Raw genomic sequence first — 24,552 nt, 5'->3', positions numbered from 1 at the left:
GGGACCCGCAGGGGCCGCAGCAGCGTCGTCAGGAGCCGGGAGCTGCGCTGGAGCCCGGGCATGGCGCTGGCACACGGGGACGCGGCTCCTCGCACTGCAGCTGCCGGGCCCGTCACGGCTGTCACCGCTGTCACCGAGCCGGGCCGTCCCATCCCCGTCACGGGGCCATCCCATCCCCATCCCCGGGCCGCTGGCGGCCGCCGCTCTAAAGGGCGCAGCAGCCCCGTCCCCTGCACGGGAGCTTGCCCCGACTGCCCACTGCTCCCTTAGTTCTCGCCCTCAGCAGCACCCAACTGTCCGCGTCTGAGCGGTCAAAACCTGCGTCCCCAGCCAGCAAGGTGGGACCCGGCCATGATGCTCTGCGCCATCTCCTCTCTCACTTGTTAAAACCTCTAACACTCAAAGCCCAATGTGCTGGTTTAAGCTGTTGCTGATGTGATGCCGGATCTCTGCCCATAGCGAGCAGGACCTTGCTCGTCCCATCCATGGTGACAGCTTCCCCATCTTCCTTCACTGCCCAGTGTTTGCATGGGCTCGAACCCACACGTACTCCGGCTCCTCCTCGCATGGTGAGCCCAGCTCCCTCAGCCTGGCTCCAGAGCAGAGCTGCCCCAGCCCTCACAGCAGCTCTGTGGCCTCCTCTGGACTTGCTCCAGCAGCTGCACATCCTTACGGTGCCCTTTCAGCTTCAACACGTCCCCTGTGCTGGATGACCCGGCCGTGCCCTCTCCCTTAGTGCAGCTCTGCAGGAAGTCCGCGGGATCGGCATGGACCTGCCCGGAGCTGTCTCTCCCGGAGTCGGGAATGCGCTTCCTCTCCTGGCTCCCCCTGCAGCTCCGGGGGGCTCAGGGTCGCAGCAGCCTCTTGTGCAGCCCAGGTGGGCTCTCGTCTTTAGAGGAGGTTGGAGCTCTTTGCCCAGGACGGTTTCTCTGGCGGGAGCAGTTTTGCCCCTGTTCAGGATCAGATGCTCTGCGCTCGGCCGTGCCTTTTGAGGGGGTTTTGCCTCGCTGTGAGAAGGGGCTCTGCAGAATGAAGCTCTTTGAGCATCCCGTTAGCGAGGCAAAGGCAGCCGTGCCCATGCTGCTGGGTCACTGGGGGTAAAGCGTGGTCCCCGTGTGCTGGAGGAGGCTCCTGCACCCCGGAGCTGGTGTGAACCCAGCTCAGCCACAGGCTCAGCCCTCGCCTGGACCAGAAGGTTCAAGATGAGACTGAACTGAACTTGCTGCAGGAAGGGCTGAGCTCAGATCCTCGGGTGCCAGAGGAGAGCTCGGAGCAGGTACCAACGGGTGGGCTCTGCTGCCTGCTGCCCATCAGGATTTCTCCAGGGTGTCTCCAGGTACTGGCAGCAATAGGATGGATCCAGCCAGGCTCTGCCTGCAGGGAGCATCCTGCTGTTTGGCTGCTGTGCTGGCACCTGGGGAGCAGAAGATGCAGGGAGCTCCTTGCCCCTTCCCTCCCTTGTTTTGGTGAGGAGAGGACCCAGCAGCTCCTTTTCTTCCCCTGGACACCTGCTGCTGCTGCTGCTGCTGCTCCTTCCCTCAGCTTCCTCCCTGGTGTTTTCCAGCAGGAAAAAGCTGCTCCAGGACATGTGTCCCAGGGGAAACGCTCCCTTTGGTGCTACTGAGCTTGGTGAGAGCCAGGGATAAGACAAACACAGCCTTTATCTGTGCTCCACAGACCCTTCCTACCAGCTCATGCCGCGTTTCCAGTGTGGTCCCAGACCTTCCCACCTTGGTTGACATCTGTGTTTGGGGGGTTACAGGTGAATCTCAGGGGCTCTGCACTTACAGAGAACAGACTGACAGGAGTCGTAGTGAGGTGGGGTTGGTCTCTGCTCCCAAGGAACAAGGGATGGGACAAGAGGAACCGGCCTCAAGCTGCACCAGGGCAGGTTTGGATGGAGCTGAGGAACAATTCCTGCCCCAGAGGGTGCTCAGGCATTGGAACAGGCTGCCCAGGGCAGGGCTGCAGGCACCGGCCCTGCAAGTGCTCACAACCCGTGGAGATGAGGCCTCAGTGCCATGGGTTAGGGATGGCCTTGGCAGTGCTGGGGTAAGGGTTGGACTGGATGAGCTTGAAGGGCTTTTCCAACCTGGTTGGTTCCATGGTTCTATGTGCAATGTCTGTGCTGTCACTGCTGGCTCTCCCATAAGCTAATCCCCCTCTCTGAGCACAGGGCAGGGGCTCAGTGTCTGCCTTGGTCACAGGGACAGGACCAGAGATCTTCCTGCTGAGGGCTCTGTGCCTGCAAGGACCAGAGATGCTGATGTGAGGCCCCTCTGACGCACTGGGGACACGGGCAGGGTGTGATGGGGCTGAGTGGGGACCCTCGAAGATGCTCCAGCTGCAGGTGTGTGGAGGCTGATGGGTGGAAGCCGGAAAAGAGGGAAGGCTTTGGGATAGAAGAGATGTAGGAGCAGGTATCAGGTGGATTTGGGAGCCTCCATCTACCAGTGAGCATTGACTGAGCTGGAGGCACGTCTGGGATCCAGGGGAATATCCATTTATTGCCTGGAGAAGAGAAAGCTCCTTAAGGGGAGGCCTTAGAGCAGCTCCAGTGCCTAAAGGGGCTGCAGGAAACCTGGAGAGGGGCTTGGGACAAGGGCCTGTAGGGACAGGCCAAGGGGAATGGCTTTAACCTGCCCGAGGGGAGACTGAGATGAGCTCTTAGGCAGAAGCTCTTCCCTGTGAGTGGAGTGCAAGGTGTCTCTGCCACTGGCAGGGGATTGGAATTGCATGGTCTTAAGGTCCTTTCCAACCTAAACTGTTCCAAGATTCTATATTAAGTGGAAAAGGATCTGGAAATAATGGTAGAAAGTCACTGAGCCCCAACAAATGCTACAAATAAAAACTCGAGGCTGATGTAACGTGCATGAGATGTACACAGACTGTGAGGGGGGTGAACCCTACATGAGCCATTTTCTGCTCATTAAGCTCTGGTGGCTGCATCTGGGCTCAAAGGAGTTGCTTCCATTGGTTCTAGGGCTCGTCAGGATCAGTGTCTACACCTGGGAAACACAGATGGCACAGGTTACCTCATCAGGACTTCTGTATTATACTGACCAATGGTGCTGTGTAACCTTGTTACCTCCACTTGGGTTCAAACTTAAACAGGGGAAGCTCAGGTGAGCTCTTAGGCAGAAGCTCTTCCCTGTGAGGGTGCTGAGGCGCTGGCCCAGGGTGCCCAGAGAAGCTGTGGCTGCCCCATCCCTGGCAGTGTTCAAGGCCAGGTTGGACACAGGGGCTTGGAGCAAGCTGCTCCAGTGGAAGGGGTCCCTGCCCGTGGCAGGGGTTGGAGCTGGAGGAGCTTTAAGGTCCCTTCCAGCCAAACCATTCTCTGTTCTATGGTTCTATGACCTCTTCGGGGACATCTCTGTGCAACGCTGCTTTGTCCATGACAGGGCTGTGGAAGCAACAGGAGGCGTTAAGCAGGGCTGGTGCCCTGCGGTGCAGGATGCTGGAGCAGGGGTGCTGGAGCAGGGCGCTCGCTGGCACTGCCTCAGCTCTGGTTCGTGCTGCAGCCGGGTCACGGGAAGGAAGCGGGAAACGGAACCAGAGCTGGAATCCGGCTCCGTTCCCTCCGCAGGGTCAGGGCGTGCAGGGCACAAGGAGCCGCTGCCTCGCTCGGGTGAGTTCGGGGGATAAATCACGGGACGCTGCTCCCATGCCGGTTCCTCCTTCCCCGCTGCGAGCCCCTGGGCCGGCCCCTCCCGCCCCGGGCCCGGTTTAACCATTACCGGTTGCTCGGGGAGGGGAAAAAAGTTGTTTCCTTCCTTCTCCGTCGGGCAACTTCCGCCCCGTCCCCCCACCACGGGGCCCCCGCAGCAGCGGTGAGCGCGCCTGGAGCCGGGCAGGACCCATCCTCTCCTCGGAGCCGCTCCTTCTGGGTTCGCCTTTGTTTGGAGCTCAGTTCCCAGGGGCAGAGCCGGGGTTTTCTCCCCCTTCAGCCCTGGTTGAGGAACCCCCCGGGGCCCTCAGCAGCCGCTGCGCTCGGGGAGGGGGTTTTGGGGTGCCCATCTCGGGCTGGGCTTCCAGTGCCGCTTGAGGTGTCCCTCGGTGCCTTGCTTTATCCTCCCTGTGTTACTGCAGTTCCTAGCAGTGCCTGCCCCACCTGCAGCTCCCTTCGGTAAGGTGCCTTTTATAAATGTCTGCATCTTTATATATCATTAAACATATAAATACATATATATAAAGATATGTGTTTGTATATATAGTTATAAAAGTGCCCTACCCCAGAAGCCAGTAGCTTGAGGCTGAGCTCGAGGTGCCGGAGTGAGGGGGAGCACAGGGGGGCAGTGAGCTACAGAGGCCACAGAACAGTGTTTAATAGCGCCGGGGGGAGAGGAAGGAAGAAGAGGAAGGTGATGGGGTTGTGTTGGTGAGATCCTGTCACGGAGGGGGCAGCAGAAGGGGAACAGGAAGGGAACTGGAGAAGTGCTGAAGCCCGCGGTGCTTGTTGAGGTTTGGGTGAGCTGGAGGTGGCTGGAGCGAAGAGGAACAAAGGGGAGCTGCAGGAGGAGGGGATGCGCCTGCCCCGGCTCTAGGATGGAGGAGGTGGGGTCTGAAGGGGCACTTAACAGCAGTGGGGACCGCAGGATGGTGCCGGGCCCCACTGTGCCCCTTCCCCCTGCCCTGACCCTGTGTTGTGCCGCAGGTCGGTGGGGCCATGGCTGACGGCAGCGGGGACCCGGCCGTGTTCTCCTCCTCCTCTCTGCCCGCGGACCCGCGGCTGCTGGCCACGGTCACCAACGCTTACCTGGGCACGCGCGTGTACCGCGACGCCCTGCACGTGAGCGGCGTGTACAGCGGTGCCGCGGGCGATGCGCACCGCGCCGACGTGCCCAGCCCCGCCAACGTGCGCATGGCAGTGCCCGGTGAGGGCGGCCTGGATGAGACCTTCGCCCTTGACACCCGCACGGGTAAATGGTGGGGCCGGGCAGGGCTGTCCTTGTCCTGCTGCCTCCCTGCGTGTCTGCGTCGCGGGCACCCATTGCTCTTCCCTCCAGCTGCCGGTGCCTCTCTTCTGGAAGTTAAAGCCTCTTTGCCTCTTCCACAAGGCCTCATCTCTCTTCTCCCCATCCTCTACTCACCTGCGCATGTTCTTCTGGAGCCACATTGGAGCAAGTGGGAAGTTCCCCTTTACTTGTGAGGATAAGAGTGATTTCCAGGCTGTATCAATCCCTGCTGGAGCCAGGCTGAGCAAACACTGTTTAATCATAAAGCCTGGTGGAATGTTGTATAGCACAAATTGTTCCCCAGTGGCTTGGCCAGATTCAGTGTGTTAATTGTGTCTGATCAAAAGCTGTGTTTGGATCTGGACCTGGGAAAGGCAGTTCCTTCGCCAGTAGGAAGCAGTAAAGAGGGGCAGAATGGGGAATCTGGGGCAGAACATCAGGTCCTGATGGTTCCGAAGGCTGATGGCTCTTGTTGTGCTTACAGGAACCTTCAGCCATGAGCTTCGGTCAACAGATTACGTGGCCACCCAGCAGATCTATGCTCACTATTCCCTTGTCCACTTGATGGTTGTCAGCATCACCATCCGGCGGTCGGCCCACACCACCCGACCCATCACAGTCCAGCTCCAGACTCCTTTTGAGCCAAAGAGCCAGGACTTGGACCTGAAACAGGGACCCGACTTCCAGGGAGCACAGTGAGTTGGATCGGGGGGACCTGGCCCTGAATGCATCTTGCATGGGCTGTTGTGCACTGCCCTGGTCATGTTAGGAGATGCATGGCAGGAGTAAGGCTGGAGCCAGGCTGGGTGGGGTGGAGGCTGGTGCAAACCTGCTTCTTTACATAGGGCGTATAAACCAAACCCCAAAATCCAGCATAGAAACATTTATTAGCTGCCACTCCGGAAGTATTCCTGCCACTGGCATGAAAAAGGGCAACAAGGGCCGCAGGGGCTGGATGTGATTGCACAGGGATGGGTTTGGGGATCGCAGCGGCTTTGGAGGAGGTTCTGTTGCCAGCCCAATGCCTGGTGTGCTGGAAGCCAGCGCTCACACAGGGGGAACAGGGAGGGTTTAGTCTGGGTCCACACAGGTTTGGGTGCTGGGGGGGGTCCCAAAAGTCAAGTGCCCCCGAGTCACATCCTGCATCGTGCTTGTGTACAAAGCTGGTGCTGAGTCAGCAGGTTCTGAGTACAGGCTCTGTGCAGCCACTGGCTACTAATTAACGTGTACCATAATGAACTTAGGCAACCGTTGCACCCTTGCACATGTGCTTGGCCTGGGGTCTCTAACCTGGGCAAGGGGCTTTTTGGCCTGGGAGGGTTCAAATGAAGACAGCTCGGTTGAGGACTCCAGGACCTGGTACCTTCTTGCCAAGTTGGCCACGTATTTGAAGCATCTTGACTCTTAACATCCAACCTTTCCGGAGTATCCTTGAGTAAACCATGTCAAGTGTTCCACCTGAATTACCCACCCCAATTAGAGCCCCAAATCTGGCAAATTTTAGCATAAACAACTTGTTAAGAAGTTCCCATGTCCTTGAAGCTGTGTGCATCAGTTCTAGGGACAGAATGACCAAAGATGACCTCTACAAGACGGTTGTCTTCAAGATGACCTCTACAAATGGCTGATTGGGACTGGGCACCGGTTGTCATGAATTTCAGTCTTATTTCTGGGGCTGAAGCATGGGGACGATGGAGCTTCCAACCTGGGTGGGAGCAGGAGCCGGACCTCGGCTGCCGGGGCAGGTCCCCATGGCTCAGGTGGACGTGCTCCAGCCCCGCAATCTCTGCTCACCTCTCCCTGCTCCTTGCTGTCCCCACAGCTACATCTATGGGAGGACGCTGGTTCCCGAGGTGCAGGAGGGGCCCTGTCCTGCCATTCACATGCTCTGGATGCCGGTGCCCGGAGCCCTGACGCTGCGCGGGGAGGAGCAGGAGCGGTGCTGGCAGTTCCTGACGGCCGTGGCCGGCAGCGAGGAGGGGGCCAAGGGCAGCTACCGCCGGGGCCTGGCTTGCGCGGCCGCGGGGTCCCTGCACCGGCGCCATGCCCGCGCCTGGGCCGCGCTGTGGCGGGGCTGCAGCGTGGAGCTGGCCGGGCCCCTGCGGCTGCAGCGTGCGCTGCGCGGGAGCCTCTTCTACCTCCTGAGCTCCATCGCCCCGCACCCGGCACTGCCCTCCCACGGCATCAGCCCCGGCGGGGTGGCCAACGGCGCGCGCGGGGAGGACTACTGGGGCCACGTCTTCTGGGACCAGGTCAGTGCTGCTGTGGTACCCGGGGCTCGCGCAGCGGGCGGGATGCAGGATGCTGTGATGCCGCCCCCAAGCAGGAGGGCCTTGGTACCAGTAGGAGGATGCTCTCCAGCAGCAGCATCCTGCTCCATTCAAAGAGCTGCCCAGACCCAGCTCCATCCCGGAATTTCCTTATCCCGGTTGTCTCTCACTCCAAAGTGAATTGTTGAGATTGAAGCTGGGTGTCTGGGGCTGCTGCAGAGACATTAGGGGTGAGACCCTGCCACAGAGCACTTCCCTTCCCCAGGCTGAGGTCTGGGATAGTTCAGGTTGGTAGCCCCAGGGTGCTGCAGTGACTAACACAGAGCACAGCCACCAACAGTTAGCTCTTTAAAAGGAAGCAAGTTGAAACCTGCCTTTCTCCTCCCAGCTTTGGTGACATCAGCAAGCCCTGAACCACTGAAAAGAGAATTGTTTTCTGTGATGGGCATGTTCAGCCTGTTCATTTCCTCTGAATCAATTTAAACATAGGTTTGGGGTGTGCTCAGCAAGCTGAATGGGCAGGGTGGCTTTGTCCTTCCAGGAGCTTAGACCTGCTCTGGGGCAGCCACACCGGTGGGTGCTCAGCTCGATTGCATGGTGTGAACAGGAGACACTGAGTGGTGTTGAGGCTTCTGGTCTGGTGAGACTGGATCCAGTCTATTCCCAGCCTTGGTCAGTGGTTTGTATCTGAGGGCAGAAGCTCTTCCCTGTGAGGGTGCTGAGGCGCTGGCCCAGGGTGCCCAGAGAAGCTGTGGCTGCCCCATCCCTGGCAGTGTTCAAGGCCAGGTTGGACACAGGGGCTTGGAGCAAGCTGCTCCAGTGGAAGGGGTCCCTGCCCGTGGCAGGGATTGGAGCTGGAGGAGCTTTAAGGTCCCTTCCAACCCAAACCAGGCCAGGATTCTGTTGCCAAGGAGGACTCCAGCCCCTGCTCTGTGCTTTGCCCTGATCCGTGCACCCCCAAAGCTGCAACAAAACCTGCTCTGTTTGCACTAATTCTGCTCAGAGGATTTTAACACTCGCCCTTCGGTCCCTACTGCTCCAGAGGTCCCAGGTGAAGTCACCCAGTGCTGGTTTTGGGTGCTTGGAGACCCTCGCCCACCATTGCTGGGGACACACGCACCTCTGACACCTTATTGGGTTCCTTCCATCCCCATAGAGGCTGGTGACTGTTATCTCTTGGGGCTGCAGCTTCCACTGATGGTTGTGGCCTCTGTATCCCTGCTCTGTGCTCCATCAGCAGAGCACAGGACACCGGCACATCGCAGACCTTGGATGAGCACTGCTCAGCCTCAGCTGAACTCCAGTTACAAGCATTCATCCCGTGCCAAAGGCAGGACACAGCAAGGGCTGGATTTGGGGGAGTTACTCTGAGCATTGGCTGTAAATGAATTTCAGTTCCAGCTGAGGCACATCTGGGTGAACGCCGCAGCTCCCGGGCTGAGGTGCAGCAGGTCCAGCCCTTACTGTGTCCTCGCTTTGGCATTAACTTCTTATTGCAGCTGAGTAACTGACCTCTCCGAACACTTCCAGTGGTCAGGGGCTTCCCATGGACCTTGTGTGTGTTCTTCCTGGTGAAGTGTTGGGTTTGACCCTCTCCAGAGCCTCCCTTGTCTTGCATGATGGGAGGTCCCACTGAGATCCTCCTGTGGGACCCCAGAGAGCAGCAGGCATGGGCAGGAGCAGTTCCATGTGGATTTATCCCTCTGTTGAGCCCATGGAATGCCACCTTTAAGTAGTAGCAAAATCACAGAGCATTTGGGATGGAGGGTGAACTGGTGGGAGCGTTTGGGTGCCCCACCACGCAACCCCGCCATCTGCTTCCAGGAGACCTGGATATTCCCGAACATCCTGCTGTTCTATCCCGAGGCTGCCCGCGCCATGCTGGAATACCGGATCCGCACGCTGGAAGGAGCCCTGCACAACGCCCGGGAGCAAGGCTACGAGGTGGGGATGGGGATGGAGGTGCTGGGCCGGGGGCAGTGCAGCCCCCATGGGCACAGTGAGGCTTTGCTCGGCTCCAGTCCCAGCAGGGCACTGCTCCTCCCGGGTCTGCTCCTGGCAGGGCGCTAAGTTCCCATGGGAGAGCGCAGCCACGGGCCGGGAAGTCTGCCCCGAGGAGATCTACGGAGCCCAGGAAATCCACGTCACCGGGGACGTGCTGGTGGCCTTTGAGCAGTATTATCACACCACGCAGGTACCGGCCGCGCGTGGCTCCGGCGCGGCTCCGGCACTGTCACTGCTCCCACGGGAGCTCTGCTGCGCTCTGCTCCCAGCAGGGTCCCTCCTCCAGCCCTGCCTGCTCTGTCCTTGCTCCTCGTGGGTGGCTCAGCATCCTCTTGGCTCAACCCAGGCCAGTTTTCTGCCCTTTCCTCCTGCTGCATCCATCTCCTGAGAGCTCCTGTCCTGCTGCTGGGCTGGGTCTGGGGCAGCCGCCCTCACACCCTGCTTCTCTCGCGCTGTGGCTGCTCCAGGACCTGAAGCTGTTCAGGGAGGATGGAGGCTGGCGGCTGGTGCGTGCCGTGGCTCAGTACTGGTGCAGCAGGATGGTGTGGAGCGAGGAGGAGCAGTGCTACCACATCAGAGGTACCTCTGCCGCTGCCAGGCCCTTCCGTAGGGATGGGACTGTGAGCAGAGGCTCGGAGCCCCCAAGCCAGACCTGGACTGGGGCACGTGGCCGCTGCCCTCTGGAATATCTCAGGGATAATGGCTGTGTCCGTGCAAACACAGGACAAGATGCTCGGCTGTCTTCCAGTGCTGCAGTCTCTCAGCCCCTTCCCACTCATGGGACACCTCTAAATGTCTTCTTCCATGCTGGTACGAGCTGATGCCACAAGCATGGGTGATGCCTTCAGATGTGCTGTTGTCACTGGTGGCACAGAGTGCAGGGGCTTTAGAGGGGAAGGACTTAGCTCTAAGTCTTCTCTGAGAGACCTGAGTTGAAATCCCTGGAGCTGCAGGAGTTCAGTCCCTTGCAGGACATGTGGTGCTGTTGGTGCTGACCAAGGTCAACCCCTGATGTGGTGGCAGGGTACAGGGTCTCCCTGCGGCAGCGGTCCTGCTGGAGCACGTTGTGTGAACCTGGCCCTGGTGGGGCTGCTTCTGAAAGGGGACCCTGGGGAAGAGAAGGGGAAGCGAAGGGGGAGTGTCTGTGGGAGGAGGGTCTGGAGGAGCAAGGCTGGGTTAGAGCAAAGGGGTCTCCATGGGCTGGAGGAGCCCTGGGGTTGCTGCAGGCTGGCTCTGGTGTGGAGATCCCTGGAGATGACCCTGGTGCTCCCAGGAGGGTCACGTATTTCAATGTCTGTTTCCATGTTCCTCTTGGGAAGGGGCCTTCTCTCCTCCTGGGGCCAGGCTGCAGGAAAGCAGCAAAGGACGGAGCTGAGCTTGTGGATAGGGAAAGACTGCATGGCTTGATTGCATGGGTGACTTGGAGGTCACCTCGCCTGGGGGGCGAGGGAGGTGCCGTCAGCCGAGGTGCCAGGGCTGTGGCACGGGTCCCTTCTGCTCCTCTCCAAGCACCTCTCCGGTTGTGAGGCCGCTGCGAGGCTCCCGTTGCTCTCCCCAGATGTGATGCCCCCGGACGAGCACCACTGCCACGTTGACAACTCCGCTTACACCAACGCCGTGGCCCAGCGGAGGTAACGCACGCGCCCCGCGGGAGCGCTGCCCCGGCTCCTCCTTCCTGCGGCCAGGATGGGAGCAGCGGGGATCCTGCGTGGAATGCACCCTCCTGCTCTTCCCCTGCCTCTGTCTGAGCTGCTCCCCTCTGCCTGCCCTTAGTCAGAAGGAGCTGTCCCATGCAGGTTCATCTGACCTGCCTCGGGTGCCCACATGAGGGGGGTTCTGCTCCGCAGGAGGGTTTCTCCCTGTGTTTTATGGGATGTCCATGCAGGCAGGGGGGGCACCGGAGGCTGGAGGAGCAGACTCCAAACACCAGCAATGGAAGCTGCTACCCCAAACTTTAGCTCTGAGCCGTGCTCTCTCAGAGAACCCTTTCTTTGCAGTCACGGCTCAATCAGTTCTTTCTGTTCCCTTCCTCCTCCTCGCTGCTGCAAGGGGTCACAGGCCCTCATCCGTGACGTGCAGCATTGTTCAGCTTGACTTTTGCAGCCCATCTGGCTCGAGACTTGTTGATCCCAGTGCCCGAGCAGTGGCTGCACCGCGCCAGGAACATCAAAGTGCCCTTTGATGCGGGGCAGAAATTCCATCCCGAATACGACGGCTACAGCCCGGGTGAGCGCAGGGCAGCGGCCGCCCCGGAGCCGCTGCTCCTCCTTGTGAGGCTGTGAGAAGCAGGGACCGGATCAGGCATGGGAACCGCGGCTGGTGCTTGGCTGAAGGCTTTGGTGTTGCTCCCCAGTTGCAGCTGTGGGGTTGCCCCCATGCAGGGCCTGGTGTGTGGATGGGCTCTGCCTCTTGGTCGTCATTTCTCACTAGTGAGCTTATCAAACTGGGGAGTTTGGGAACACAGAGAGTAGGAAGAGACGTTCAGCGCTGGGCTGCAGTGATGTGCAGTGCTGTGAGCCCATTGCTGATGGGTTTTATCTTCCTGCTATGTGTTACCCTTCCAGCATCCTGTGGCCTCTGGAAGAGAAGGGGCTGGTTCCAGTGGAAGTGGCCCAGTTTGGTGCCCCTTTTGTCCCAGTGAGGGGCAGGGTAACCTGGGAGCTGTTCCTTTGTGGCCGAGGTTTGGGTGACATGAGCCTGGGGTCAGGGCTGAGCCTGCATTCTGCCTCAGCACCGCTTCCAGCAAACAGCACCGAGGGCAGACCATGGGCTGCTGCTCTGCTCTGCCCTTGGCACGGCAGCGGAGTTCCGCTGCCTTCCCCCCCGATGCGGTGCCTGTTGTGCAAGTCTCTGTGGGCCGGGTTTGTTCCCGTGTCAGTAAACACCATTGGTCTGCCGGTTATTCCCGGCTGGAATTGTGGCCTGACCGAGCCTGTCCCCAGGTGAGCCAGTGAAGCAAGCGGACGTGGTCCTGCTCGGCTTCCCACTGATGCACCCCATGAGCCCTGAAGTCCGGAGAAATGACCTGGAGATGTACGAACCCGTCACAGAGCTGCATGGACCAGCCATGACCTGGGTGAGCAGGGCAAAGCCTGCTGTGGGCTTCATGGAACCATGGAATCCCAGCCTGGTTTGAGTTGAAGGGACCTGGAAGCTCGACTTCAAGCTGGTGGCTCTCTCCTGCAGAGCATGTTTGCTGTGGGCTGGCTGGAGCTGAAGGAGGTGCAGAGAGCCCAGGCCCTGCTCAACAAGTGCTTCAGCAACATCACGGAGCCCTTCAAGGTGAGCTGGGTTTTGTGTCCCACCATGGGGGTCCCCCGTGACCAGCACAGCTTGGCTCTGCCTTGCTGTTCTCAAATGGGTCACATCACACTGAGAGGCACCGCAGGGGTCTGTGCTGGCTGCACGTGTGGTCACCGGGTTATCGCTGCATTGAGCTGGGTGGTTGCACGCTCGGACTCCTTTCCGCGTGCTTCCCAAGAGCAGTAAGGGGGCATCAGCTTCCTGCCGGGCGATACAAAGCCCTGGGCCAGGATCATCCCCCCAGGCTTCCATCTGCTGCAGGGCTGGGAAGGGAACAGGGGTGGTGACATTTAGAGATGCATCAGAGACCGCTCAGTGCCAGGGTGGGCAGCAGGGCATGGGCATCGCAGCACCCCAGCTACGTGACACTGACAATGATCAGTGCATGCAAACCCCCAAGCCCATGAAGGTCCCAGTGCAAGCGCTGAGTCCTCCCTTTCTCTTGCTGGAGCAGATCTGGGTGGAGAACTCGGATGGGTCGGGAGCTGTGAACTTCTTGACAGGGATGGGCGGATTCTTGCAAGCCATCCTCTTCGGCTACACCGGCTTCAGGTGAGACCTCCTTTGGGTCACTGTGGTTTGTAAGCTATTACATGGGCTTGAGCCCTCACTTTTGAGCCGGAGCAATGGAAAGGACTCATGAAAAGGAAAGGGACTCGCAGCATCCAGAATGTCCTCCAAAGCTCCCAGCAGGTAATGACCAAACGGGAACGTTGCTGATGATGCTGGATGAACTGTGTGGATCCTGGTGGAGATGAGGGTGGAGTTCCCAGAAATGATAAGCTTTGGTCCATTTCTCCTCCAGCCACATCAGTGTTGAGAGGCATTGGGTTCAAAAGGAGCCAAAGCTGGGCTGACACTGAGCTCCTCAGCAGTAGTTGGGACCCTCCATGAAGAGGAACATCTCTGTATGATCTCAGGGTTGTAGTTAGCCTGCATCATGTTGATGTCTGTATCAGAAACGCATCCAGACCTGCCCATTCCATGAGTGGTTGTAGCTGTGGTTCCTTCACTCAGTGTGGGTGAAGCTTCTGGGCTATGAGCCACCAATTGATCTGGCTGTTGGTTAACTGATGGAAGAGAAAGTCCATACAAACACCTGATGGGCAAAACCAAGCCTGCTTCTTTTATACCTTATACCTACACCCCTTACAAAGGGGACCTTTGTAAATAGAGACCCGGGTCCTCTCTGCCTCACTGAGCTGCCATAGGCTTACTCCCACTGTAAAGACTGGAAATGGATTTGGAGCAGATAAGAGACTTCCCAGGAAACTGGGTGAGTTACTTGCACACTTGGGAAGCTAAACAGCATTCCCTGAGTCTGCTTCTGACTTAGCTGGAGCATCATCCCATCTCCTTTGGACACGGGGTGGCACAGCCTCACAAGCCCCGCTGAGGCCATATCCCACTGCACACAGGAGGCTCTGCAGGTCCCTGTGGAGGAAAAGTGCTCATCTGGCATCAGCACAGCGTTAAAACACCTCAGAGAACACATCAGGCTCTTCCCCTCATTTCCACCCTCTCCTGCCCAAAGCTTCAGCCTGCAGCACCTGCCCCTGGAGCGCGTTCTTGGTTGAAGTGGGGATGGATCTCACCCGTTCCTTGGTGGGGCTGGGTGTGAGCTGCCCATTCCCGGCTCAAACCCCTCATCCCAGCTCCCGCGGCGCTCCGGGGGCTGCAGATGCTCTGTGTGTGTGGGTCGGGTTCGGCCCCTCGGCACCGGCTCAAGCCACAGGCGCTGGGCTGCAGCTGGATGTGCAGGGATGTTGGGGTGCCATTAAGCAGCCCTCAAGGCTGGGTTTGTGCCGTGCCCGATGGAGGCATGGCCCCGGCTGGCGCATTGCCCTGCCCCTGAGGCTCTCCAGTCCTCGAGCCTCTCTGGAGTCCCCTCCAGCCCATTGAGCCCTCTCAGCAGACTGGAGGTGATGGTCGAGAGCTCTTAGGTCAAGATCTGAGGGGGAGATAACGGTGACCTCTGCCTCTTCTCATGGGAAACACACAAACGGCTCCATCTGACTTTGGGTGAGGCCTTGGAGAGGGGGTTCAAGCTGTTTGCTTGGGTTTGATCTCTTGGTGGAGGAGCTCCTGTAGCAGTGCTGAGCCCCTCGACCCGCAGGGAGTGGAGCTGAGGTGGGTTTCTGGGGGTTGCTTTTCTGGCCTGCTCCGGTAACAGCCTGGAGGGGAGGTGGGGATCGGGCTCTGTGGGAGCATCCCCATTGGGAGGGCCCATTACAGGCAATGGGGCAGTGCTCGGGTCAGGTGTGCCTCAGGAGCTGAGGAGCACGTCCAGGAGCATCTCCACCAGGCATGGGGTGAGCTCCTGAATCACCTGCCCTGTGTTCTGTAGCTGTCAGAGCAATGGCAGCAGGTGAGAACAGGGACTTGTGATGGGTACCTCAGTTGAACCTGCATCCCATGATCCCAGCCCATGAGGCTGAACCTGCATCCCACAATCCCAGCCACAGCCACCTCCCAAGCTCCTCACTTGTTCCAGTGCATGGCCAGAGCCTGCGCCTGCAGGTCTGTGTGACCAGGTTCAATGGCAATCCCTGCCCGGGGACCGTGGCCACCTCTGCCCATGCTGATGCCCTGTCCCCTTCCCCTCTTGGAGCAGGGCATTCCCAGAGCTTCCCAGCAGAGGTGCTGGGGCCGAGCCGGGAGCCACAGTGGGACCTGAGCTGCTCTGCGATGGAAAACAGCATTTTCCTCTTTTTGTTCCTTTCTTACTCAAATAACCCAACAGAGTGGAGGCCACGGAGCCCAAGGGAGGAACTGGAAGGGACAGGAATGCTTGAGGGAGCTGGGCCATAAAATCACAGCCCAAGTTGCTCTTCACCAGGTGCTTATTGGTGTGCTTGGATTTGCCCAGAGATCCTTGGGATACGCCAAGGACTGAATTCTCCTGTATGTGAAGGGACACCAGAAGGGACATATCTGAAAGGATATCCAAGTGCTGATACTCCAGGGTCTGAAGGGGGCTACAGGGATGCTGGAGGGGGACTTTTCATCAGGGACTATACCAATAGGACAAAGAGGAATGGGTTCAAACTGAAACTGGGGAAGCTGAGGCTGGGTATAAGGCAGAAGCTGTTCCCTGGGAGGGTGCTGAGGCGCTGGCCCAGGGTGCCCAGAGAAGCTGTGGCTGCCCCATCCCTGGCAGTGTTCAAGGCCAGGTTGGACACAGGGGCTTGGAGCAAGCTGCTCCAGTGGAAGGGGTCCCTGCCTGTGGCAGGGGTTGGAGCTGGAGGAGCTTTGAGGTCCCTTCAACTCAAACCATTCCCTGATTCTATGACTCACTCTGCCCACAGAGGCACAGGGTAACGGGAGGTGCCTCTGGGATGTGTCTGTCTCTGTGGGGAGGTGGCTGCCCCCCCCAGAGCTGCTTTTCCTCGTGGCCACCCCTTGTTCCCAGCACTGATGTGCCGCTGCCTTTCCAGGATCACAAGGTCCAGCCTCCGCTTCGACCCGGCCTTTCCCGACGACATCCACGAGCTGAATGTCACCGGCGTCTCCTACTTGGGCAACAAACTCAGGTTCAGCATCACCAGAGAAGAGATGGGGATCGAAGTGACCGAGAGTCCTTGGGACCCTCCGGCACTGCCCCTGGAAGCGGTGCTGGAGGAGTCAGGGCAGCGGCTGCCCCTGCACAAAGGTGCGTTGCCACCCCTGGGGCTGCTGCTGCAGCAAGGACCATGTGGGGAGATCCCAGAGCTCAGGCTGGGTTTGTTGCAGGGCAGAGGATCTCGCTCCCCGCAGCTGCCGGATGGATCCAGAGATCATCCCCTGGCACCTCTTGAACCTAGGCTGCTCTGTGCCGGAGCAGGAGCAAGTTGAAGAGAGGATGGTGGCGGAGGGGAAGGTGAAGGTGGGTCCCAGGCTGGGCCATAAACCCTCTGTCCCCATGGGCTGTGTGTGCTCTGTGTCTCTGTGGCCCCAGGATGGGTGGCGGGCTCAGAGCTGTCACCATGGCTGAGGTGGCAGCAGCTCCCAGATGCTGAGCATCCTTGTAGCAGCCCAGGTCTGGTCACTGCTGTGTCCTGCAGTGTCTCAGCTTAAGGCATTTCCCACATCCTGGGAAGCCCCAAGGGCAAGAAGGGAAAGGGCTATGCACGATACCCCCAGACCCAGCCTGCACCTTGCAATATTCCCCCCCAGCATCCGCTTTGCTGGGTCAGGGTGGGGATGTCGATGACATTCCCGGCCCTGCTGGGTCTGTCCTCTCCAAACAAACCCCAGGAATCTCGGCTGGATCCCGCGGTCTATAAAAAGCCCCTTGGCCGCTCCCTGCCGCAGGCAGCATGTGGGAATGCTTTGGGAAGGAGGAGAAGAGAGTCCCCTGCCCTGTAATTACACTGGCTCCTGGTCAGGCCTCGTCACCAGTCACCCAACCCCTAATCAACAGTGCTTCTTTGCAGCAGGGCAACGTCCCTTTCATCCCCTCAGCCCAGCGACAGCCCCATGGGCTCGATTTGGGTTTGTGTGGGGCTGGAGATAGAGCCCCACTGGCCTCTGGCTGCTTTAGGCTGGGTGGCACGAAGGATTATGGCTTGTCCTGGCTGTGACAAGCGCGATCAGAGCATGAAACCCCCATGTTTGTAGCGTCCCTTTCACCCCCCCTGCACGGCAGAGGCACTCAGAGGCTTGTGAAGTGTGAGATGTTTAATGAGCAGCGCTGCCCGAGGCGGGGATGCTGTGCGTGCGCACAGGGTAAAGGCAGGCGAAACCGAGCTGTGGGGCCGGGCGCCGTGGGGCTGGGGGCGCTGCTGCAGCAGGGACGATGTGGAGCTGAGCCCCCCCAGCTCAGTGGCCATGGCGCTGGGTCACCTTGGACCAGGGGCCGTCCTGGGGGGCCACCAGCCCCGCGAAAGGGTCTCCACAAGCCCTTCGCCCCCCCATCACTTGTCCTCGTCGTCGCTGCCGCTGAGCTGGTAGGTGAAGAAGCCGACGGAGTCCTGGGCGAGCTGGGCGAGGTGGATGACGCCGGTGATGGCCAGCGCGGCCAGCACCAGCGGCAGCAGCACGCTGCACGCCGTGGCCAGCACGTTGTAGCACCGCGCCTTGGAACTCAGGCGCCGGGCGGCCTCCACGTCCCCGGCCACCCTCCGGTCCCGCGCCTGCAATGCCAGAGATGGGGCAGCAGTGCCCATGTGCCCTCCCCGTGTTCCCCCCCCCAGGCGGGCGACGTGGCTTTGCCCTGTCGCAGCCCATGAGCAGTGCCAAGAGCGTGGCTGGATCCATCCCGGCTCCCTGCTCTTTGCAGATGGGATTTTCCCTCCCGCGTCTTTCAGAGCCCCGCTGGCTCCAGCCCTAACTTCCCCCATCTTTCCACCCTGGTCCAGTCGGGCACATGCAGGGGCTGGAGGCGCCCCAGCACCTTCTAGAAGCAGCAGTTGGTCCTCCAGCAGTACCAGGAGGCTGTGATTATCTAAGGGGGTCTCATAAGCCTTTTTAATAGGTAGCAGGAAAGGTGTAGGGAGGCTTTGTCACCTCAACCAGCCTCCGGAGGGCTTTGGGCTCTGCTCCCCCACCCCAGCCCGCCCAGGTGAGCTCCACGTGTCCTCGGGAAGCCCATCCCTTGGCATCAGCACGGGGAGGGCTCCCCGGTGCCCCCGAACACCTCCCCATGAGTCCTCCCTGCCTCATGCCCGTACCTTGACAGAGAAGGCGAGCGCCACGAAGCCGAGGCAGCAGAAGTTCATGTAGATGGTGTTGAAGATGGACCACACGAGGTGGTCGCGGGGCAGCGGGGACGGCTCCTGCTTGCGCTCGTCCTCCCGCGGGTACGAGGTGTCCATGGCCACGGCGAGGGGCACCCCGCGGCTCTCCTGCTGCACCAGCCCGGCAGCGGCAGCGGCGCAGGGCAGCCCCTTATATAGCCCCCGGCTGCGGCTCCTCTATATATAAACCTGGGAATTACAGCCCTGGCGGGGCTGCGGCTGTCCCTCGGCTTGGCTGGGACACAGGACACACACGCTGGGCTGTGTGAGCCGATGGGGGTTTACATCCATCCTTCCCCCGGCAACGAGGACCCAGCGAGAGGCTCGGGGAGGATGGAGCCGTGTGGTGACTTTGAACCCAAGTGACCGCCAGCCCGAGGGGTCGGAACCGGGTGCCTCCAGCCCGGTTCCTCTGGTGGTCCTGGCTGGGAAAACCCCTCGTTGGCTGCGCCCGAGGCGTTAAACGGGAACTGAAAACCGAGATGTGGAGGAGCTGCTTGCAGGGGCCTCCCTGGAAGATGGGAGCGTTCGGGGCTGTGGCAGGGCGGGGTTTGTGCTACCAGGAAAAGCGGGCACTGATTTATTGTTTCCCCTTTTCCTGAGCTTCCTGGAAGAACCTTGTGTGGGATCCGGGCTGGAAGCGCTCTGCACCGAGGGGAGCGCAGGGAGGGAGCTGGCAGCTCCTCAGCCGCCCCAGAGATGCACAAGGACCCTCTCCTTCCCCGCGCTGAATGAGGTGACAGACGAGGGGCTTTGGCGGCACAAGCTTTATTTGTGGCAGCAGTGACCTGTCCATGTGTCACCAGCAGCGCTCTGGGGCTTGTCCCCCGTGTGTGTCCCAACCTGGTCCAGCCGTCCCCTTGCAAGGCGATGGAGGGGACACCGGGAGCGCTGGTAGCGAGGGGGCACCACTCCTTTGCCCTCAAGCGGGGGCATTATGGGGGTCACGGCAGCACGCCGTGGGGTGGCAGCAAGCAGAGCCGTGGCCACGCAGTAGTCAGGTGGCGGTGAACACGATGGCGTTGATGATGAAGATGGTGATGACTAAGAGGGTGAGGACCAGCAGCACGGAGCAGATGATGTTCAGCACCTTGGCACGGGTGCCGTGCTGCCGGGCACCCTCCATGTCCCCCAGCACCTTGCAGTCACGGGCCTGGGGGAGCAAATGAGGGGCTCAGCGGTTGCAGGGGGTTGTGGGGGGCCGGCACATCCCGGGGGGTGGTGGTGGGACCTCTGGGACGCATCACCCCAGGGTAGAGGGTGAAGCCACCGGCACTGCCCATCCACATCCCCAGGGTGGGCAGGTTTGGGGGGCTGCAGTGGGGGAGGATCAGGTCTGGGGTCCCAGGGCTGGGCAGCATCAGTGGTGCTGGGATGGGAGAGTGGAGCTGGGGGTCCCAGGGCTGGACAGCATCAGTGGGGCTGGGATGAGAGAGTGGAGCTGGGGGTCCTGGGATGGGACAGTGGTCAGGGCGACATGGGGGGAATAGTGAGGATAAGGCTGGAGGGGGGAGCCCGGTTCGGTATAGGGGTGCGCATGTCCGGCTGTATCCGGGTTGGGTCCCGGTAGGGGCGTCCGGTTTGGCTCGGGGTGTCCCGGGGCGCCCTTTCGGGTTGGAGGGGACGGGTCTGGGTCGGGGTTTTCGGATGGGGGTCCCCGGTGTTCCCCCCCTCACCTTGATGGAGTGGACGAGCGCAGGGAAGCAGAAGCAGCCGAAGAAGGTCAGCCCGAATCCCAGGAGCACGTTAAAGAGCGACCAGAGCACGTAGTCCCGGGGAGGCTCAACGGGGCCGCTGGCGGGGGTCGCGCCCGCCCCGGGGGGCTGCAGCGGGATCGACACCTCCACCTGCTGCGGCTTCATGGCGGGACTGCGGGAGGAAGGGAGCGGGATTGGTCCTGCACCGCCCTCAGCGTCGGAGCCTCCCGCGACGGGACCGGCCCCGCACAGCCCCCAGCGCCGGGGAACCCGACCGGGGGTGACCCAAGAAAGAGCTGGGTTCGCTCCCTGGGGTCGGGGTTTCTCTTCCCGCTGGTTTCAGTTCCCGCGAGGAGCTCGCGCTGCAGAACAAGGTCCGGGGGTAGCAAGAGAAAGAAGGAAGCAGCGGGGAAGCGAAACCCGTCTGAAATGAGGCGAGCACGGAGGCGCGCAGCTTCAGAGCACGTGGCCCTGGAACCAGCAGCATCCTTCCCGCTAGGTGGCCGGGTCCCGGTGCCAGAGCCTGTGCAGAGAACCGGTCCCGACGGCTGCTGAGGAATATGTGTTCCTGTCGGGGGCCGAACGGTTCCATACCCCTTCCCCTGGGTAACACTGGAGTGGGGATGAGCCCCCCGATCTGCAGGCCTGAACCCACGGGGAACCGAAGGTCCCTTTTAACCTCCCTTCCACGCCTGGAGGGGATGCACAAGGGGGTGGCTGGAGGCTGGCGAGGGCTGGTGGAGTGTCTTGGGGGTGCTCGTACTCCAGCCTCAATGCCTCATGTACGGCACTGCAGGTAAAGCTGCTCACAGGAGCTCAATGGGGGTTCCCCATGTTGGGCATTGGTGTACTGGCCAGGGACAGCCACAGGGACTGAGATCAGCCAGTTTGTTCCTTATCCATCTGTTCTGAGCGTCCATACAAGTGTCGATACAAGCAGTTGACACGGTGGAGGGAAGGGTTGGGATCCAGAGGGACCTGGATGGGCTGGAGAGGCGGGAAACTCATGGAGTTCAACAAGGCCAAGTGCAAGGTTCTGCTTCCAACAGGGATACAGGACTGGGGCCTCCCTGCTGGGATGTCAGCCCAGAGCATCCAGGAAAGCCCCAGGACTTTTCTGCCTGTTTTGGCTGATTGAGGAGCTGGGGAGAGCTCCTTGGTGCACAGTGACCCCAAACCTGTGCCATTCCCATGGGCACCCACCCCGCGGCAGCAATGTGCTGGGAGGGATTTGGGCAGAACAAGCTGGATCCCGCTCCTGTGGGCCCGGGAGGAAGCGGGAAGGGGCAGGAGTGTGTGGGATGCAGCACATCCCACCGTAACCTTGCCAGCCCCTTGTGCAAGGGCTGCGGCCGCTGCCAGCGCTGCGGGGCCGGAGCCGGGTCCCGGGGGCTCAGCGTGAAGGTTTCCGGGGGGGTTCTGGGCTCATAAACTGCTCCTCGGCCCCTGACGGGCGCTGATGGGACGTTCATATCCGCGGGAAGCCCTTGTGGGCAGGGGCCGCCTCCCCGCGGCTTCCCCCCAAGGAAGAAGCGCAGGAACGGATGATTCACCAAGAGGCGGCTCCGCACAAGCCCCTGTTGTTGCGGTGGGGCCGCTGACGCCGCCTCCCGAGCGCGGCTGCTTGGCAGGAGCTCCGTGTTCTTGGAAATGAAAGACCTCATTCCGCATCCTCGCGGGGCCCCAGCCCCGAGGCCCTGAGGATGAGGAGCACGAAGGCTTCCAGCGAGCTTTGGGAAGGGGGAGCCTGGCCAGCCGCGTGCTTGAGGCTCTGCCAGATGGGATTGTGCCAGGGTTTGTCATGGGATCCCGTTGGATGCTGCTGAAGCTGGGCAGGGCCATGTGCTGGCATGAGGCTGCTGCCGGTTCCCACAACATCTTGGTGGTGGCGATGGCTGTGTGAAGGGTTGGTGCTTGTCATGGTCCAACAGAGCCCCATGGAGCCATTTCTCCATCCCCACTGGTGGGATAGGGAGAGAAGGAGAAGGGTAAGAGTGAGGAAATGCGTGGGCTGGGATCGAGACAGATCAGTAGGGAAAACAAAAGCAAAGTAAGAAATTCCTTCACCCTTCCCATCACAGGCAGGGGTTCAGCCTCACCCAGGGCTCACGCATCATGGCCACTTGGGAAGGCAACACTGATCTGAATGTCCCTTTTCCTCCTCCTTCCCCTAACCTCATAGTGTGACACCACGTGGTCTGGGATATCCCAGGGTCAGCGGGGATCACCTATCCTGGCTGTGTCCCCCCATCTCTTTGTGCCCCCTCTGCCTGCTCCCTGGAGGGGCAGCTCAGCCCTTGGCGCTGTGTAAGAGCTGCTCAGCAATAACCAAACATCCTGCGTTACTCACCCTGTTTCCAGCACAAACCCAAACCAGTCCCAGCACAGCCACTGGGAGAGAAATTAACCCTGTCCCAGCCAAACCCAGCACAATGTGAGCAAGGCTTGGGGGGGGGGGGTCCCTGTCCCACTTTGCCCCGGGGATCTGGGATGGAGCCACATCGCTCACAGCTTCCCCTTCCTTCTGGAAGCACATCCGGTCCCCGCTGCCACACACGTGGCTGCACAGTCCTGATGCAGCTCCTCTGGCTGAAGCCCTTTGCACAGCCCCACAGCCCAAAGTCACAGAATCACGGAATCACCCAGGTTGGAAAAGCCCTTTCAGCTCATCCAGTCCAATCGTTCCCAGCACTGCCAAGGCCACCCCTAACCCATGGCACTGAGGCCTCGTCTCCATGGGGTGTGAACACTTGCAGGGCCGGTGCCTGCAGCCCTGCCCTGGGCAGCCTGTTCCAATGCCTGAGCACCCTCTGGGGCAGGAATTGTTCCTCAGCTCCATCCAAACCTGCCCTGGTGCAGCTTGAGGCCGGTTCCTCTTGTCCCATCCCTTGTTCCTTGGGAGCAGAGCCCAGCCCCTCCTGGCTCCATCCTCCTGGTGACACCACAGCAGAGGTGAGGTGCTGCCTGCATCCTTGGGGTAAAGGTGAAGCTTACAAGCACTTTATATCCCCTGTGGATGCCTCTTCCCCACAAGTACCCAGGTTCACTGAACTCAGTGCATCCTTGAGCATCCTCCCCATGATGGTCCTTGCCAAGGGCAGATGCCGTTTCTCAGCCAGCCAAGCTGGGGTGGGAAGATCCCAACCCAGTCCCCCTGCCAAAATGAACCCGAGCCAGGGGCAAAAGTGAAAGAAACATTTATTTGAACCAGGTTTTTGGAAGGAGGCACTTCTCCTCTGGGGCACTTGGGGCTGTAAATCAGGGCTAAGCAGTAAGCAGGAAAACAAGCTCTGCCCCTTTGCTATAGGCAGGTTTTGGGAGCTCAGCTCCCGTAGTGCATCCACGCACTTCCAGGGAGGCAAAGGAAGGCTCTGCAGGGGCTGTGAGCAGTGAGGGAAGCAGGACAGGACCCCAGCAGGCTCCGTGGCTCCAGGGAGGTGTTGCTGTGCCCGTGCAGTGAGGAGGGGGCTAAGTGGGGCCATAGAAGGGGTGATGCTCCTGCTGGTTCATGTAGCTCTTCATGGCAGTGATGGTGCCATTGGCGATGAGGATGACGATGAAGATGGTGAGGGCGACGAGGGCGATGCTGAGCACCAGGGCGGTGATGTTGAGCTGCTTGGCGGTGGAGCCATAGCTCAGCGCTCCGCTGTAGTCACCGAGCACTTTGCGGTCCCTGGACTGGGGGAGCCGGAGGGAACAGTCAGTGGGGATGGGGGGACAGTCAGTGGGGATAGGGGGGACAGTCAGTGGGGATAGGGGGGACAGTCAGTGGGGATGGGGTGAAGGGGACAATCAGTGGGGATGGAGGGAGTTCATGGAGGGGGACACCCTGGGGGGCTCAAGGCGGCTGGTTGATGGGAAAGGTGCTGACCCCTTCTTCAGAGCCTCCAGCCAGGGTCAGTGGTCTATGGGGGGCTTTGGGGGTCCATTGGGCACCCTCGTGTTTGGGGCTCTGTGATGCTCATGGTGCTGCCTGGGACTGGGGGACTCTGTGGGTCCATGGGGGCTCTGTGGGGTCTATGGGGCACACCAGGGTTGGGGCTCTATGGGGTCTCCCTGACTTTGGGGGACAATATCGGGTCTCCCTGGGGTCGAAGACTCAGGGGGGTCTCCGGTGCCGCCCCCATCCCACCGGATTGGTGATGCCGGGGCTCCCCACGCCCTCCCCCGACGGGAACCCCCTCCTAGATGGCCTCCCCACCTTCACGGAGTAGACGAGCGCCATGAAGCCGAGGCAGCAGACATTGGCGTACAGCATGGTGCAGATGGACCAGACGAGGTGGTCGCGGGGCGGGGGCTCCGGGGGGGACTCCACCGGTATCACGGCGCTCCGAGGCAGCCCCTGCATGTCCAGCGCCTCCGGCAGTGGCTCGTAGGGCGGCCGCGACCGCTCCATCCCGCGTGCGGTTCCCAGGAAGGTTCCGGCGGAGGCTCCGGGGCGCCCTGGTTTCGTTTCCTCGAGACCAAGTACGAGGCGGGGCGGTCCCTCCCTGCCCCTGCCCCCCCCCTTCCTCTTGCCGCCCCCTCTTTGCTGTGTTCTCTGTTTTCTCCACCCCTTCCTCCCCTGGCCCCTCCTTTACCCACTTCTTTGCCCCCTTTTTCTTTG

General features: G+C 60.5%; 4 protein-coding genes across 4 annotated transcripts; 1 reads left to right on the top strand and 3 right to left on the bottom strand.

The window, feature by feature from the left end:
* Positions 1-4,666: 4,666 nt before the first annotated feature.
* On the top strand, positions 4,667-16,505 carry PGGHG (protein-glucosylgalactosylhydroxylysine glucosidase; the record flags this gene model as incomplete). The annotated part of the gene is made up of 14 exons (XM_080618401.1): positions 4,667-4,919; positions 5,440-5,650; positions 6,778-7,207; positions 9,050-9,169; positions 9,288-9,419; positions 9,697-9,808; positions 10,788-10,860; positions 11,319-11,455; positions 12,172-12,305; positions 12,416-12,511; positions 12,987-13,084; positions 15,970-16,184; positions 16,336-16,397; positions 16,470-16,505. 14 exons carry the CDS (start codon positions 4,667-4,669, stop codon positions 16,503-16,505), a joined length of 2,109 nt encoding a protein of 702 aa, XP_080474527.1.
* A 922-nt stretch (positions 16,506-17,427) lies between these two features.
* Positions 17,428-18,327, bottom strand: LOC308221414 (interferon-induced transmembrane protein 5-like; the record flags this gene model as incomplete). The annotated part of the gene is made up of 2 exons (XM_080618400.1): positions 17,428-17,646; positions 18,184-18,327. The coding sequence occupies 2 exons, from the start codon at positions 18,325-18,327 to the stop codon at positions 17,428-17,430; spliced, it is 363 nt and encodes a 120-aa protein (XP_080474526.1).
* Positions 18,328-19,246: 919 nt separating this feature from the next.
* Positions 19,247-20,111, bottom strand: LOC308221412 (dispanin subfamily A member 2b-like; the record flags this gene model as incomplete). Its single annotated transcript, XM_080618396.1, has 2 exons — positions 19,247-19,402; positions 19,926-20,111. The coding sequence occupies 2 exons, from the start codon at positions 20,109-20,111 to the stop codon at positions 19,247-19,249; spliced, it is 342 nt and encodes a 113-aa protein (XP_080474522.1).
* Positions 20,112-23,293: 3,182 nt separating this feature from the next.
* On the bottom strand, positions 23,294-24,353 carry LOC308221850 (dispanin subfamily A member 2b-like). The gene is made up of 2 exons (XM_080619178.1): positions 24,148-24,353; positions 23,294-23,624 (listed from the first exon to the last, which is right to left on the bottom strand). The coding sequence occupies exons 1-2, from the start codon at positions 24,340-24,342 to the stop codon at positions 23,415-23,417; spliced, it is 405 nt and encodes a 134-aa protein (XP_080475304.1). The 5' UTR covers positions 24,343-24,353; the 3' UTR covers positions 23,294-23,414.
* Positions 24,354-24,552: the final 199 nt, after the last annotated feature.

This window comes from Psittacula echo, assembly GCF_963264785.1.
Source record: "Psittacula echo genome assembly, chromosome: 5".
Classification (NCBI taxonomy): Eukaryota; Metazoa; Chordata; class Aves; order Psittaciformes; family Psittacidae; genus Psittacula; species Psittacula echo.
The sequence above is the reverse complement of the archived record's forward strand: the minus strand, read 5'-3'. Positions and strand labels throughout refer to the sequence as shown.

Excerpts from the sequence above, each read along its gene's own strand:
- LOC308221850 (XM_080619178.1), bottom strand. The coding sequence starts at position 24,342 with ATGGAGCGGTCGCGGCCGCCCTACGAGCCACTGCCGGAGGCGCTGGAC. Across the intron at positions 23,625-24,147 it reads CGCTCGTCTACTCCGTGAAG|TCCAGGGACCGCAAAGTGCT; the intron begins GTGGGGAGGCCA and ends CGGCTCCCCCAG.